Source organism: Artemia sp. Qi Xiang Cuo, chromosome 13 (genome assembly GCF_049724085.1).
Source record: "Artemia sp. Qi Xiang Cuo chromosome 13, ASM4972408v1, whole genome shotgun sequence".
NCBI lineage: Eukaryota > Metazoa > Arthropoda > Branchiopoda > Anostraca > Artemiidae > Artemia > Artemia sp. Qi Xiang Cuo.
This window is the reverse complement of record NC_142806.1, coordinates 35,580,031-35,594,487: the sequence shown is the minus strand read 5'-3', so window position 1 is coordinate 35,594,487 and position 14,457 is coordinate 35,580,031. Positions and strand designations below refer to the sequence as shown.

The window sequence follows — 14,457 nt, the reverse complement described above, 5'->3', positions numbered from 1 at the left end:
TCAAACTCCAAACGAGCAGAAATTAATATGAGTAGTGTTCTAAACCCCTATGCTTTTAAAAGCCAGAATATAATTTGTTCTTTACTGAAAAAAATAAGAAATCAAAATTAATTAAGATTTTAATGAATGAATATCAGCATATGTAGGCCTATATTAAACTGACAATGCACATTTTTTTCAGTAAATTCAGTTGAATTTTTTCAGTAAAGTACAAATTATATTCTGGCTTTTAGAAGCATGGGGGTTTATAACCCTACTCATATTAGTTTCTGCTCTGTTTGAGCTTGACTCTGTTATTTATTTTAGTTTCTGTTTGTTTTGGGTTTCATTTATTTTTTTATACTGATTAGTGGTAGTTGTATGCCTGGTAGATTATTTTATTCTATTTTTGTTCATTTTTGGTTTAATGAAATTCCTTACTTGTTTTTTGAAAAACTTATTGTGCAAAAGTTTTTTTTAATAAATTTTGAATAAAAGGCCTGTTTCAAAATATCTATTGGATACATCTAATGAAAACATGACGTTTATGTTTGTGTGTGTGTGTGTGGGGGGGGGGAGTGGGATAACTTCAATTTGATTACTTTGACTCTTAAAAAGGGCACTAGAACTTACAATTAGCAATCCAATGAGTCCCCTCCAAAGCATATACGAGCATCCTTTTTGTAACAACCTTATATGCCCCAAGGGTATAACTTACAACGCTTTTCCTGAGAGCTGTACGGGGGGGGGGTTGTATTCCTCACAAACATAATTTCCAAAACCTTCAACTAAAATGAATAAAATTATTCTCTCTAAATTTTGATTGGAGGTGTTAAGGTAAATACTGAGCGTGGAAGGGGAGATGTTTGATCTTGAGGGGAGGGGGGGCTAAATGCCGTCCATCAATTTTGACGTTTAAAAAGGAACTAGAACTTTCAATTTTCAACCAAATGAGCCTCTTCTACTGTTAAACAGCCATCTCTTCCATAAAAACCTTAAATACCCCCTGGACATAGCTTACAACCCTTGCCCCTATTCTCTGGGGGTTTATTCAACCCCAAAATCCTTTATATATGATATTCAGACTATTTTGAATAGAATGGTTATCTCAAAATTTCTATTAGATGTATTTCGGTCCAACAAGACGTGTGTGTGGGGGGAGAGGGGGGTAGCTGCCCTCAAATAGCTTGGACTCTTAAAAAGAGCACTAGAGCGTCTCATCACCAATCCACTGAACCCCCTCCGAAGCTTATACGACCATGCTTTCTATAACAACCCTATATGCCCCCAGGGCATAACTTACAACCCTTGCCCTGAGGGCTGGGGCGATTTTCATACTCAAAGACATAGTTTCTAGACCTTTCAAATACTTTGAACAAAATGGTTATCTCAAAATGTTTATTTTAAGTGTTTGGGGAAATGATCGGCGTGGGAGGAGGGGTCATTTGCCCTCTGATTACTTTTGACTAATAAAAAAGGCAATAGTCCTCTCAATTTCCAATCGAATGAGCCCTTTTTGAAGCTTCTACGACAAAACCTTCTATAAAAACGTTATATGCCCCAAGGGCATAACTTACTACTCTTGTCCTAAAGGCTATGGGGGAGGGGGAGGGGGTTGTCATCCTCAAAGACATAATGTCCAGACCCTTCAACTACGTTGAACAAAATGGTCATATCAAAATGTTGATCGGAAATGTTTGGGAAAATAATGGGCATGGGGGGAGGGGGTAAACTCCCTTCAATTACTTGCTACTATTAAAAAGGGCAATATCACTCTCAATTTCCAATCGAATGAGCCCTTTTTGAAGTTTTAACGACAACGCTTTCTATAAAAACCTTATATGCCTCCAAGGCATAACTTACAACCTTAACCCTGAGGGCTTTGGGGGGGGGGGGGGGGTGATACTCAAAGACGCTATTTCCGGACCCTTCAACTACGTTAAACAAAATGACTATATCAAAATGTTGATCAGAAGTGTTTGGGGAAATGATAAACGTGGAGGGAGGGACATTCGTCCTCCGATTGCTTTTGACTAATAATAAGGCCACTGGCCCTCTCAATTCCCAATTAAATGAGCCCTTTTTGAAGTTTCTATGACAACACTTTCAATAAAAACCTTATATGCCCCGAAGGCATAACATACTAACCTTGCCCTGGAGGCTGTAGGGGGTCCGTCATCCTCAGACATAATTTCCGGACCTTTGAACTATGTTGAACAAAATGGCTATCCCAAAATCTTGATTGGATGTTTTTTGGGAAATATGGGTGTGAGAGGGGGGTTAGTTGCCCTCCAATCACTTTCGACTATTAAAAAGGGCACTAGCCCTTTCAATTTCCAATCGAATGAGCCGTTTTTGAAGTTTCTACGACATGGCTTTCTATAAAAACCTTATATGCCCCAGGGCATAACTCACAACCCTTGCCCTGAGGGTTGTGGGGGGGGGAGTGTCATGCTCAAAGACATAATTTCGCGACCTTTCAACTACGTTGAACAAAATGAGTATTTCATAATTTTCATTGGATATGTTTGGGGAAATGGTGGGCGTGAGAGGGGGGTTAGTTGCCCTCAAATCACTTTCGACTATTAAAAAGGGCACTAGCCCTTTCAATTTCCAATCGAATGAGCCGTTTTTGAAGTTTCTACGACAACGTTTTCTATAAGAACCTTAGACTCCCCAGGGCATAACTTACAACCCTTGGCCTGAGGGTTGTGGGGGGAGTGTCGTGCTCAAAGACATAACTTCCAGACCTTTCAACTGCGTTCTAGCCGTTCTAGCCAACAAGGATTGGTGAGCTGGATTTAGGATCCTTTGTCCGAGAGGACAAGGGTTCGAATCTTAGTGTAATCAGTTATTTGGTTTGGGACGGGGGTCAGTGGCGTGACTCTGTGAGCTCAGTCAGAGTCGACCCAGGTTTAAATGGGTACCTGGAGAAATATGGGGAAGGTAAACAGGAAGAGTGTGCGAAAGCACAGGATGGTTGGCCCCAAACCCCCAATTGCACTTCCTGGCTGATGGGCCAAGAAACGGAGATCAGCACCGCTTGTAGGGACTGTAAAGTCCAATGCCGTATTCTTTAGTTTTTTTTGCATCTACGTTGAGCAAAATGAGTATTTCATAATTTTGATTGGATTTATTTGGGGAAATGGTAGGCGTGAGAGGGGGGTTAGTTGCCCTCCAATTACTTTCGACTATTTAAAATAGCACTAGCTTTTTCAATTTCTAACCGAATGAGCCCTTTTTGAAGTTTCTACGACAACGCTTTCTATAAAAAAAACTTATATAACCCCAGGGCATAACTTACAACCCTGGCCCTCAGGGGTGTGGGGGAGTGTCATCCTCAATGATATAATTTCCGGAACTTTCAACTATGTTGAACGAAATGGCTCTCTCAAAATTTTGATTGAATGTGTTTGGGGAAATGGTGGGCGTAGAAGGGGTGTTAGTTGCCCTCCAATCACTTTCGACTATTAAAAAGACATCTCCTTCGATACGAAGTGACCTGGTCTAAAAGGAAAAAAAAATAATACATTGTGCCTGCATCGTTCTTTACTTAGGTAGCGCTATTGCACTGCTTGTGATACAATAGATCAACATTTTGCCTTGTCTATAGCCTTCTTTCCCTTTCTGGTTGTCAATCTTTAAAAATCCTTACTGCACTTCATTACAAGGATATAACACTCAAGATCAAATTCCTTTTAGACCCCCCCCTTTGGGTAGTTTCTACCTTGACTACAAAATTAGAATATCACAGAGCATCATTGGGAAACCCCCACATCAAATATGAAGTAAGGTATGTTTGGGGAAATAATGGGCATGGGAGGGGAGTAAACTCCCTTCAATGACTTTCGACTATTAGACAGGGCAATTGCACTCTCAATTTCCAATCGAATGAGCCCTTTTTGAAGTTTTAATGACAACACTTCCTATAAAAACCTTATATGCCTCCAAGGCATAACTTACAACCTTATCCCTGAGGGCTTTGGGGGGGATCATACTCAATGACGCAATTTCGGGACCCTTCAACTACGTTAAACAAAATGGCTATATCAAAATGTTGATCGGAAGTGTTTGGGGAAATGATAAGCATGGAGGGAGGGGCATTTGCCCTCCGATCGCTTTTGACTAATAATAAGGCCACTGGCCCTCTCAATTCCCAATTAAATGAGCCCTTTTTGAAGTTTCTATGACAACACTTTCAATAAAAACCTTATATGCCCCGAAGGCATAACATACTAACCTTGCCCTGGAGGCTGTAGGGGGTCCGTCATCCTCAGACATAATTTCCGGACCTTTGAACTACGTTGAACAAAATGGCTATCTCAAAATTTTGATTGGATGTGTTTGGGGAAATAGTGGGCGTGAGAGGGGGGATAATTGCCCTCCAGTCACTTTTGACTATTCAATAGGCACTTGCCCTTTCAATTTCCAATCGAATAAGCTGTTCTTGAAGTTTCAACGACAACACATTCTATGAAAACATTATATTCCCCAGGGCATAACTTACAGCCCTTGCCCTGAGGGTTGTGGAGGGAGTGTCATGCTCAGAGACATAATTTCCAGACCTTTCAACTACGCTGAACAAAATGAGTATTTCATAATTTTTATTGGATATGTTTGGGGAAATGGTGGGCGTGAGAGGGGGGTTAGTTTCCTTCCAATCACTTTCGACTATTAAAAAGGGCACTAGCCCTTTCAATTTCCAATCGAATGAGCCCTTTTTGAAGTTTCTACGGCCACATATTCTATAAAAAAAAACCTTATATACCCCCAGAGCATAACTTACAAACCTTGCCCAGAGGGGTGTATGTAGGGGGGGGTCATCTTCAAAGACTTAATTCCAGAGCTTTCAACCAAGTTGAACAAAATGGCTCTCTCAAAATTTTGATTGGATGTGGTTGAGAAAATAGAGGCTATAAGAGGGGGGTTAGATGGCCTCCAATCATTTTTTGCTATTAAAAAGGGCACTAGCCCTTTCAATTTCCAATCGAATTAGCCGTTTTTGAAGTTTCTACGACAACGCTTTCTATTATAAGAAACTTATATGCCCCCAGGCATAACTTACAACCCTTGGCCTGAGGGTTGTGGGTTGAGTGTCGTGCTCAAAGACATAACTTCCAGACCTTTCAACTGCGTTCTAGCCGTTCTAGCCAACAAGGATTGGTGAGCTGGATTTAGGATCCTTTGTCCGAGAGGACAAGGGTTTGAATCCTAGTGTACTCAATTATTTGGTTTGGAACAGGGGTCAGTGGCGTGACTCTTTAACCTCAGTCAGAGTCGACCCGGCCGTGACTGGGTGTTTGGAGATATCTGTGGGCAGTAAGCACAAAGGTTGTACAGAAGCACAGGATCGCTGGCCCCCAACCCCCCATTGCACTTCCTGGCTGAAGGGTCAAGAAACGGAGATCAGCACCGCCTGTAGGGACTGTAAAGTCCAGTGCCGTATTCTTTTCTATTTTTATCTACGTTGAACAAAATGAGTATTTCATAATTTTGAATGGATGTGTTTGGGAAAATGGTGGGCGTGAGAGGGAGGGTAGTTGCCCTCCAATCACTTTTTACTATTAATAAAGGCACTAGCCCTTTCAATATCCAGTCCAATGAGCCCTTTTTGAAGTTTCTACGACAACACTTTCTATAGAAACCTTATATGCCCCTGGGTATAACTTACAACCCTTGCCCTCAGGGTTGTGGGGGGAGTGTCATGCTCAGAGACATAATTTCCAGACCTTTCAACTACGCTGAACAAAATGAGTATTTCATAATTTTCATTGGATATGTTTGGGGAAATGGTGGGCGTGAGAGGGGGGTTAGTTGCCCCCCAATCACTTTCAACTATTAAAAAGGGCACTAGCCCTTTCAATTTCCAATCGAATGAGCCCTTTTTGAATTTTCTACGACAATACTTTCTATAAAAAAAAAAACTTATAAACCCCCAGGGCATAACTTACAACCCTTGCCCAGAGGGGTGTATGTCGAGGGGGGGGTCATCTTCAAAGACTTAATTCCAGAGCTTTCAACTAAGTTGAACAAAATGGCTATCTCAAAATTTTGATTGGAGGTGTTCGGGGAAATAGTGGGCGTGAGAGGGAGGTTAGTTGCCCTCCCATCAATTTCTAATATAAAAGAGGGCACTAGCCCTTTCAATTTCCAATCGAACTAGCCGTTTTTGAAGTTTCTACGACAACGCTTTCTATTATAAGAAACTTATATGCCCCCAGGCATAACTTACAACCCTTGGCCTGAGGGTTGTGGGGGGAGTGTCATGCTCAAAGACATAACTTCCAGACCTTTCAACTGCGTTCTAGCCGTTCTAGCCAACAAGGATTGGTGAGCTGGATTTAGGATCCTTTGTCCGAGAGGACAAGGGTTCGAATCCTAGTGTACTCAATTATTTGGTTTGGGACGGGGGTCACTGGCGTGACTCTGTAAGCTCAGTCAGAGTCGACCCAGGTTTAAATGGGTACCTGGAGAAATCTGAGGGAAGTAAATAGAAAGGGTGTACGGAAGAACACGATGGTTGGCCAGCCCCCCACTGTAATTCTAGGTTGAAGGGCTATGAAACAGAGATCAGCACCACAGGTAAGGGACTGTAAAGTCCAATGCCGTATTCTTTAGTTTTTTTTTTTATCTACGTTGAACAAAATGAGTATTTCATAATTTTGATTGGATGTATTTGGGAAAATGGTGGGCGTGAGAGGGGTTTAGTTGCCCTCCAATCACTTTCGACTATTAAAAATAGCACTACCTTTTCAATTTCTAATCGATTGAGCCCTTTTTGAAGATTGTACGACAACGCTTTCTATAAAAAAAACCTTATATAACCCCAAGGCATAACTTACAACCCTTGCCCTCAGGGGTGTGGAGGAGTGTCATCCTCAATGACATAATTTCCGGAACTTTCAACTATGTTGAACAAAATGGCTCTCTCAAAATTTTGATTCAATGTGTTTGGGGAAATGGTGGGCGTGGAAGGCGTGTTAGTTGCCCTCCAATCACTTTCGACTATTAAAAAGACATCTCGTTCGATACGAAGTGACCTAGTCTAAAAGAAAAAAAAAATATAAAAAAATAATACATTGTGCCCGCATCGTTCTTTACTTAGGCAGTGCTATTGCACTCCTGATGATACAATAGAACGACATTTTGCCTTGTCTATAGCCTTCTTTCCCTTTCTGGTTGTCAATCTTTAAAAATCCTTACAGCACTTCATTACAAGGACACAACACTCAAGACCCCCCCCCTTTGGTAGTTTCTACCAATGACTGCAAAATTAGAATATCATAGAGCATCATTGAGAAACCCCCACATCAAATATGAAGTAGGCTATTTTCCTAGATAGCTAAATAGGCACAATTTGATAAATTTGAAAGAATTGTCAATAACAAGTAACGTTCAACTTGTAAAATAAATCCCACTTACTTTCAAATATTTTCTAAGTCAGCTGCCATGGGAAGATATTTCCAGGGCAACAGTGTCCCCACTTCCGTTTATATTGGGGGGATGGATCTTTTCGTATCTTTATTTAGTCTCTTAAAATTCTTTAGTTGGGGGGTAAATTCAGCGTGCCATTTTTTTTATCCTACCCTAATAATTAGATTTTGCTTAAAGAAGGTACAAAGGCTGTGAACTGTTTTCGCTGTATTTCAAATTCATGCAGAAGCATAGTAAATACCGTGAACGGATACATTTACATAAACATACACTAAAGAATACATATGCATAGATATAAAATGATCTAAATTAAACACACTGATCTAAGCTTAAAGGCACTCTGAAAAGGGTGCAACACAAAGGTGACTAGATGTGAAGGTAGTGACCGCGCTGTGGTTAGAATCTTAGATGTATAAGAGGTAGAATACAAATAGGACCTTATGACACACTAAGTCAAATCCAAGTAACCGAACATAAACATTTTCCTACTCATAAAATTTCCATTCCAAGAAACTGATTATAACGCCGACAACAAGGAACAGATTAATCTGACAAACACATCTGAACAGATATATATGCAGCGTGTGCAGTGTGTTAAAAATGCATTTCACTGTCAGTTTGAGAGGTCAAGTAAAACCAACAGTTTACTATCTGAATAATCAGCTTTATCCATTCAGTGAATTTTGTCAGATATGTCTGTGCGTGTCGTATTATCTTAAAGCATAATCAGGCTAGTATGTCTATCCCTCTGAAAAAAAGCAACATAGTAGAGTGTAAAACAAAATTATCATCTTTTTGTTTGTATACGAAACACTGAAATTGCAATTAAAACATCCTTGAAGGAGGATGTATTGATACCGAGAAACAACTGTAGGACTTGGTTATAGCATATACAAACTATGTCAGTCATTTATTTTATTTTTTCTTCATAAATATTTAACCCAATAAACAGTAATAATGGTCCTAGATTCCTTTTCTGGACCAAAATACTATAGTACTAAACGAGTAGCACAATTCAATCCCCACTTCAATCCTCTTTCCAAATATAATGGTTGCACCAAGATTTTCTAATGAACAAAGTCCTAAGCTACTGTTCATAGCAAATTTAATGTAAATACGAAAGTTCAAATTTGCTTGGCTCAATAGAATCACTGTCTTGGAAAATTCATCAAAACCATTGCAAAGAAGTGGTTATATGGCAACCACTAAAGATAAATACAGATTAGCAGAAAGCTCATAATATCAAAGCACTACCCTACTTTAATAATAGTCCTAAACAGAAGTAAGTTTAAAGCCGAACTAGAGCTAAGGTACGACCACAACTTTGTGCATGTAAATGGCTTCGACCTCATGATTCGAGATTTAAACTTTCCCCGACAACCAAAATCTCATAACTCTCGCAATTTTACACGATACTATTTTATCTGGTGGTTCAAACCCAAACCCCCACCTACCCGAAATCACCTAATATCACTTCTGACTACGTCTCTGTTGTATTATTAAGATAGAAAAGGAGTGACAACAAATCATCGTGCGAATCACTCAATTAGTTAATTCATAAGGTTAGAGACGAAAGAAGACAAATATTTGATATAAGGAAGCCAAATTAAAAAACAAAACTCAGTGCACTATAACATTTAGTAAATGTAGCAAACACGTCTATTCTATCATAAAAAATAGGAAGTTTTCCAAAACAAGCTGTTAGGAAGATCAAACTTGTAAACATCAGAACAAATTATAGTTCTGTCGTATGAAAAAGACTCTTTTTTGACATATATCCACTTAATTACAGCACCATATCGTCGAAATTAATACCTCAGCTTTGTAAAAATAAAAAATATTTCGTTATTTAATTTGAAAGCTTTGTAAATTTTATTGATCCCCTGATGAAATCTTTAGTAATGTTTACTTAAACATACTTACTGAATAGCATTTATTAAAAGATATCTTCAAAAAAAAAACATCTTCAGAGATACAGCACACAGTAATGTATCTCTGTAAATGTATCTGAATCTTACTAAAACATAAACATTCATCTAAAACCTAGATAAAAGACTGGCAGCAAATCAGATGTTTAATTATACGTGGCGCCACGAATTAAGGAATAAAAAAAAGCGGAAGACTATGGACTCAAGCAACTCCTATCACAATTAATGCAAGAAGTTTTAAAAAAGAGAGGATGTTGTTTTTCCAAATTTTGAGCATAAAGTGATAGTAGAAGAGTGGCAATTCAAACAACATTTTTTGTTCAAGCTCCTACTCATTTGTCACTATGTTATAACTATCATATTCTATTTTGCATCTATGCTTTAAAGCTTTACCGTACCCTCAATAAAAGCATTTCGTGTTTTAATCTAATATAAACCTCTACCCATTTCCTACTGGAATTGATGCACGGTAGATAGGTATGCGGATGAAGGATGACAGATTGCCGAAGATTGTTCTTTTCGGCCAACCTCCTAGGGCTAAACGGAAAGTAGGTCGTCCTCGTCTGGGGTGGGAGGACGTCATAAAGAAATATTTAAAGGATATGGTAGCTTCGTGGGCGGGTGTAAAAAGGGAGGATTTGAATAGATTTGGGTGGAGGAGGAGCGTGCGTAGCTGTGTTGGCCTCAGGCGGCTTGGTACTGCGGTACGTTGTTAGTAGTAGTAGTAGTAGATAGGTATGAAACATTTTGACAATGAAGAAAAGCAAAAGAGTTATTTTACCGAATATACTTGACTTGAGAATTGGTTGTGATTGATAACGTTTTATTATTTGTTATGGTTGATGACGGGTAACTTAAATTTTATTATTCTTTGGACCTTACCGAAACGTATACTAGCTAACAAAACACTGCAAAAGAAAGTTGCAATAGTAAAGAATACTAATAATAACTACTCTAAATCTTTAGTCGCATCAGCGTCTCAATCCGTGAACAATTAAAAAGCATAAGCGTCTGACTTCAATTATTTTGGTTAAAACTTATCATACCTATTTTTGCTTTACTATGCTCTAGAATATTGAATAGATAAACTATATTTACACTGTATTAATGCCAAACAACAATATATTATGAGCCCTATGCTGCAATAGTAACAAAAACCAAGTATTCTAGTAGATCTATTGCCCTGTCTTTATCATTTTGCTAATTCTATTTCATTCACTCTATAATCTTTAGTGCTCATGCATTAGCACAATAAAGCCTTAATATTGTTTATATACACTTACAGACACCATCTATCAGCACACTAAAGCATTGAAATTTAATTGAACCATGACAACCACCTTCAAATTAATTTGCTTTGGTGTTCCTATTTTGTATCGATCATCAAAGCTACTCACTTCGTCACAAAGGTAGCTACAATTTTATTTCAATCTAAACTTTTTTCAGGTTAAGGCGTAAATAAATAATATGACACAGAACCTAAGGAACTTTAAGAAATTTCACTTCCACCTGTCATCTTATGGGACATCAAGGTGGTATAACACTCGGCCTCAGATTTAAATTGTTACGGGAAAACAGCATATAATACTAAATTGCTACAACACGAAACAATGTATTCAACCGTAATAATTTCAACAATAGGACTGACAGCTTTCCTTTTCCCATTTGAATTAAACCCAATAGTCACAAGAGTCACACGAGTAAGTTAGCTATTTTTATATTACCATTACGACATAGCAAGTTTCAAATTTTATGTTTATCTAGGTTGTAAGTTCTATGGAAAGATGTCAGTTATAAACAATTACACCAATAAAAACAAATTACTAACGCAACGAGATTAAAGTCTTTCGACATAATTGCCAGGAAAGGTTCCAAAATGTCCAGACCTTTGGCTTGTACCAACATACCATCCGTCATCACACTTTTCTATGACACTGACTATATCCCCTTCAAGAAGCTCCAGTTCGTCATCATTTTGCGGTTTGTAGGCATACATTGCCCTATATCTAAAAGGAAGTATATTAGTTTCATATTAGATCTACTTACTTAGTTTAACTTGTTCAATTACATCGTATTATATAAATGAGTTATATAACAACTATAAGTATTGTTTTTTATACTGTTCTGCTTTAGCAAGGGGATACTGTTTATAAATGATTGACATCTTTGATTAAAAAAACTTCATGGTGATGCAGCTTTTTCGTCATTAAACCATATGTATTGATCAGCCAAAGAAAAAACAATGTTAGACCAAAAATATTTATCAACTAGAGGAAAGGAATGCCTGTATATTGATAAAAAATTGATTGAGATAGCAATTACAATATACATATTTATTACAACATTGTTATACAAAATTCGCTAGATTTTTTTCTGCAAATGATACCATTTCCAAATCACCAAAGTTCCCTCTTATGTAAATATTTCCCATATTTACAAAAGAAGTCTGACACGAGGCTAAATCATCGATAAATTTTGTGGGGAAGAAAGGATATGCTACACCTCTCCTTAAGCAATTTTTGAAGGAAAATTAAAAAAGAAATTTAGTTAATAGTAATCACTTCTAGGATCTAAATTTCATGACTTATTTTACTGAATTATATATCAAACTTTTTTACGTTTTCACATATCCATTATATTCATTATATTAAAGTTTTGTTTTATTAACGACGAATATAGACCATCAATACTAGTTTGAAATCTTTGAAGGTGTCCCAAAATATAACCGGTCTGAGCACAACCACTTTTTGTTAATTTAGCTTAATCACGTCTTTATTTTATTCGAAATTTTAAATTTTCTTGATTGTTGTGAAAAAAATATGCCTAAATAAGCCCACTTGGTTAAAAAGAAAGACAAAATGGTTTTCCCTATGAATGTTATATTTAATATGCACACATTAAATATTATTCAGCTATTTGTTCTCTATTTTTTCAATCTCTAAGTTAAATTAATTGAAATAAATTTCCATATTGTTGATAAGAAAATAAGGCCACGTGGTTAAAAAAAAGAAAGACGAAATGACAAGATTCTTTTAAGGAAAAAAAAAAATGGGAGGAAAAAACCTCCCTTTATAAATACACTTAATATTAGTCAGATACTTGTTTTCTCCGTTTTACGAGCTAAGTGAATTTCTAAGCGAAGTAAATAACTAATTTTCTTTCACACTCTAAAAAATAAAAAAAAGTTCAAAAGGTTGAAAAAAAAAATCAAAATGTAAACGTTCTTTTTACCAAAGAGTAAGAAAAAGGAATTTCTTAGTAACTTCCAATCTAAAGTACAGACTCCTCCCTAGGTCATTACGTTTAATACTAATCAGGGCTATAAGAATTATTCTTTGTTCTGCATTTACTTCTTATAAATCAGCTTCATCTGGCATCTTTGGAAACAAGATGACTCAAAATGAACATAGACTTTGGACTGAATTGCCTACAGTCCGACTTTCACCATCACATTCTTCCTCCCTACCAAAACAGCTCGGCAACTAAATACCATGCTAGACTAACTAGAAAGAACGGCAATAGACGTTTACTTCAACAAAATTTCATTTTGGCAAAAGAAAGATATCATAGTTTTTTTTGTGGGGAATTTTATTTGTATTTCAACAATTGAATTTATTGCTTGACGATTTCCTTATATCACATTGTGTTGACCGTGAAATAGCAATCGCTACTTAGGATTTCTGCTAATACTTTTTTTGTGGCTTCTTTCATTAAATAATTCTACTTTTTCTTTCAATATTGACATGTTCATGTAAGCTTAAAGCTATTTTAGTATATTGTAGTGGCAATTATTTTAAAAACAAACTACTTCAGCTATATAAATTGTCAGGATGAGGAATTACTAGGGGGGGGGGGGGGCAGAGCCGACAGCACACATGTCATTTATGCAATATTTTTTTGTGATGGCTTAGGCAATTTCCATTCTAGATGGAACACGGCAAATACTTTCAGCCATTAATTGTTTAATTGGGATAGTAACGAGCTGCAACTGTGTGACGTCTCCCTCACTTGCAAATATAATTTCTCTTAGAACTTTCGTGAAAAGTTTAAAAACTCATTTATTAAATAAAGCCTGAATGTCTTTTTAATTTCTTGAGGTTTGGTTTTGTAATGGCTCATAAATTAATATAAGAACAGACGGATTAAAAAAAAATAATAATAAGAAAACAAATAGTGATCGCATAAGGTTTCCAATCTACTTTTCCCTTTTGAATCATAACCCTTTTGAATCTTATTGCAAGGTGTTAGAATTGGACTTACGTGACTGGATTTTGCTCTGTTTCCTGATATACAGTTTCAACAGGAGGTGGAGCTGGAGAAGATTCAACTGCCTTAGGTGTCCCTCCACGACGTAATGAGCCATAATTACCATAGTTCTGCACTTGAGTAGAGATAGGTCTTAAGAGATGCTGGGATGGAGCATTTGGTCGGATTGTCTTGCTGTGAGTACTTGAAGTCAATAGACTTTGGGTGTATCTTTGGGGAACAACTGAAAGCGAAAGTCCTTTAGAAAAAAAGTAGAAATATCTTCCTTAAAACAAAAATTTTTAGCCCCTGTTGGCTGAGGGGTTAAAATTCTTACCCCTATGTATTGACAGTAGCATTGAATAATCAAAATATTTATTAGACATTGAAAGAGAGGCTTTAAAATAAATAATGGAGTTTACTAAAAAAAAAATTGTAATTAACAAAGATAGCGCGTGGCAGCCCGTAAGAAAAGGCACAAAGCTATAAAGAATCACTCATTTTATATAGAGGGATTCATAGATAAATCTTAGAAGTAAAGTGGGAGGAAAAGTAGGCTCTTATATGGCCTTCATCATTGAACTTGAGATCTTATAGATATTCTGTCTAAGAATATTTTAGGTTCTTCAAAAGACACTTCAAGGAAACAACACCCTATTTCTGCGAAATAGTAGTTTTAATAAACGAGCTTATCAGATAAATCTAATTAATTAGTTCCCAGCATTTTGTGATGCACTATGTTAAATGGTTACCATTTAAAAAGTCAAAATCGTGGTTCCATTATACACCTATAATTTCAGAAAACAATGGCAAACAAAGAACGACCTATGTAAGTAGAAACTGGAACTTTAATCAATAAAATTTTGACAGC

General features: G+C 37.0%; 1 protein-coding gene across 1 annotated transcript in view; it reads right to left on the bottom strand.

The window, feature by feature from the left end:
* Positions 1-7,607: 7,607 nt before the first annotated feature.
* The window catches only part of LOC148945230 (uncharacterized), a 440,269-nt gene continuing 433,419 nt past the window's right edge, over positions 7,608-14,457 (bottom strand). The window contains exons 21-22 of the mRNA XM_089098750.1: positions 13,602-13,830; positions 7,608-11,347 (exon numbers count right to left, since the gene is read on the bottom strand). Of these exons, the coding sequence (XP_088954876.1) occupies positions 11,179-11,347; positions 13,602-13,830 (398 nt within the window). The 3' untranslated portion in view covers positions 7,608-11,178. The remainder of the gene's footprint in view (positions 11,348-13,601; positions 13,831-14,457) is intronic.